Source organism: Pinus tabuliformis, chromosome 2_2, assembly GCF_031772625.1.
Source record: "Pinus tabuliformis cultivar Carrire ecotype Pingquan chromosome 2_2, CPIR1, whole genome shotgun sequence".
Taxonomy (NCBI): domain Eukaryota; kingdom Viridiplantae; phylum Streptophyta; class Pinopsida; order Pinales; family Pinaceae; genus Pinus; species Pinus tabuliformis.
The window spans coordinates 214,642,602-214,644,568 of NC_142300.1; the positions used below are offsets into that span (position 1 = coordinate 214,642,602).

The window sequence follows — 1,967 nt, forward strand, 5'->3', positions numbered from 1 at the left end:
TCGCCTTAAACCTACTTCCTATCGATAACGATAGTATTTGATAACAAGCATGGATTGCTACTGAATTTATATCTGAAACAAGTAGTCTATATTGAGAAATTAGGTGTATTCATTGTGACTGAGCTTCAAATTTACATTCATTACAACTTTGCCAGTGGACATGATCACTATAAACATTTTCAATCCACATAAATACCATTATTCCCACTGGAATCGAGAGCCGGATTATTAAGTACTGAATACATGATTTCGCAATACCTAGCATCAAGAGCTGCAATGCAATGCAATGCAATCCAATCCAGTGAGTATAATGCGAATTATAATATAAGGTTTCGAATGTTGCCCAACTCATCCTCCGACCCACCGCAACAAGAAGATGACGACGATAGCGATGGGTTGTGAGCACTATGGAGCCCAACAATTTGCTTTGCACTGGTAGGCCTGACATGATGATGGTATATCAGCTCCTGCTCATTAAAACCCAGAGACTGGTAACTTTGTTTTACAGTACCAACGAAATAAAACAGAATACCCAAAGCTGTAAGCAGAACAAGGAAGAGATCACAGCTGAATTGGAAATTGGCGATTCCCAGCGCCCTTGCAACCATATCGCTATTTTTGCATTTGACAAAGTCGACGTTCCTTTTCTTGGTGAGCGCGCAACCCTTGGGGAGAAAGGCAGGAATCCAGAGACAGAACGCCATGTGCACCAACCAGACCCCTTGGAAGAGAACTGACGTGGAACGAACAAGTGCCACGAGGGCACTACGAGGGACGGCCGCCTCCACCAGCGTGGTGGCCAGGCTGATCCCTACCACCACCTGGAGAAGCCAGTGGTAGTGTCCTTCCAAGCCAGCGTGATCCGTCGAATGGAAATGGAAGAGAAAGAGTTCCTGGGCGAAGGCGAGCGCGCCCAGAGCGTGAACCAGACCCCGCGGGGTTTGAACCTGCGACTTGTCGACAACGAGGGCAACGAGGGCGTAGAGGAAGAAAAAGATGGCGATAGCGGCGTGTTCCAGGCTGTTCATGTGTGAGAGCGGGATGGACCAGTCGGAATCCCAAGGCCGGTGCCTGTCAGGACTCACGAAGAGCTCCATTACAATGGAGACCGTCGCGAATAACATGATAGCGTAGAGCTCCATGTATTTGGTTGCAAACCTGCTGCTACCTTGTACATTGGCCACAAACCAGGGCCGGCTCTCGAACTGCTCCGGCGCCGAACGGGCATAGTTACGTGCTGTGTTGAGGACATGCCAGAGCCCTATGGCCATTAATCCAATCCCATGGGCTAAGTGCCCCTCAAATGTTCCCATTTTGCTCCCCTTTTGCACTGTTCCAAGAATGCTTATATTGTATTTCTCCACTGCGTTATCGAACTCTTCTTCCAAGGGCAATAGCAATAATAGCGGTGGGGTGGGGTGGAGTGGGGTGGGGTGGGGGAGTTAGAAAATCCAGTTTTCGTTTCTTACTCGATACGAATTAACGTTGTGGCCGGGTCACCCATTTGCATTATCTTCCCTTCGATCAAAAGTTACCTGTTTTTATTGGTCAGTAACCAACCAAACAAAGGTGGGACTATTGTGGGGGCTCTGGTTTAGTTCATCACGACTTGTTTTGCGTTGCAGGAGGGGAATGTCTCTTCTTGCAAGTCACGGATGATGTCGTGCTTGCTTCCCTGCAACGTATTTTACCGATCCATACGCTTACTGTGCTCTTCAATTACTCTCATCAAGTGCCTTGGCGACGTTGCGAGGAAGCAAGATTATTTGTCCTACCATACCACTTTACGCTAACCAGTAGGCTGCTATGAAGAAATATGAAAATAGGTGTCTTTATATAACCTTACTGGCCTATATGATTAAACAAGTTGGTGGCACTAGCTTATATGAAGAGATATGGGCATAACTCCCTTGGTAATGATCTGAGCAAGCAAGATACCGCTTTAGAAAGCTCTCTTAGCGGATTGA

The 1,967-nt window shown here is 47.1% G+C and overlaps 1 protein-coding gene across 1 annotated transcript; it reads right to left on the minus strand.

Moving 5' to 3' along the window:
* Positions 1 to 302: 302 nt before the first annotated feature.
* Positions 303 to 1,351, minus strand: LOC149192085 (uncharacterized). The gene has a single exon (XM_089406303.1). The coding sequence runs from the start codon at positions 1,311 to 1,313 to the stop codon at positions 318 to 320; it is 996 nt and encodes a 331-aa protein (XP_089262429.1). The 5' UTR covers positions 1,314 to 1,351; the 3' UTR covers positions 303 to 317.
* Between the last annotated feature and the right edge of the window lie 616 nt (positions 1,352 to 1,967).

Coding starts and splice junctions, on each gene's coding strand:
- LOC149192085 (XM_089406303.1), bottom strand. CDS start 1,313: ATGGGAACATTTGAGGGGCACTTAGCCCATGGGATTGGATTAATGGCC.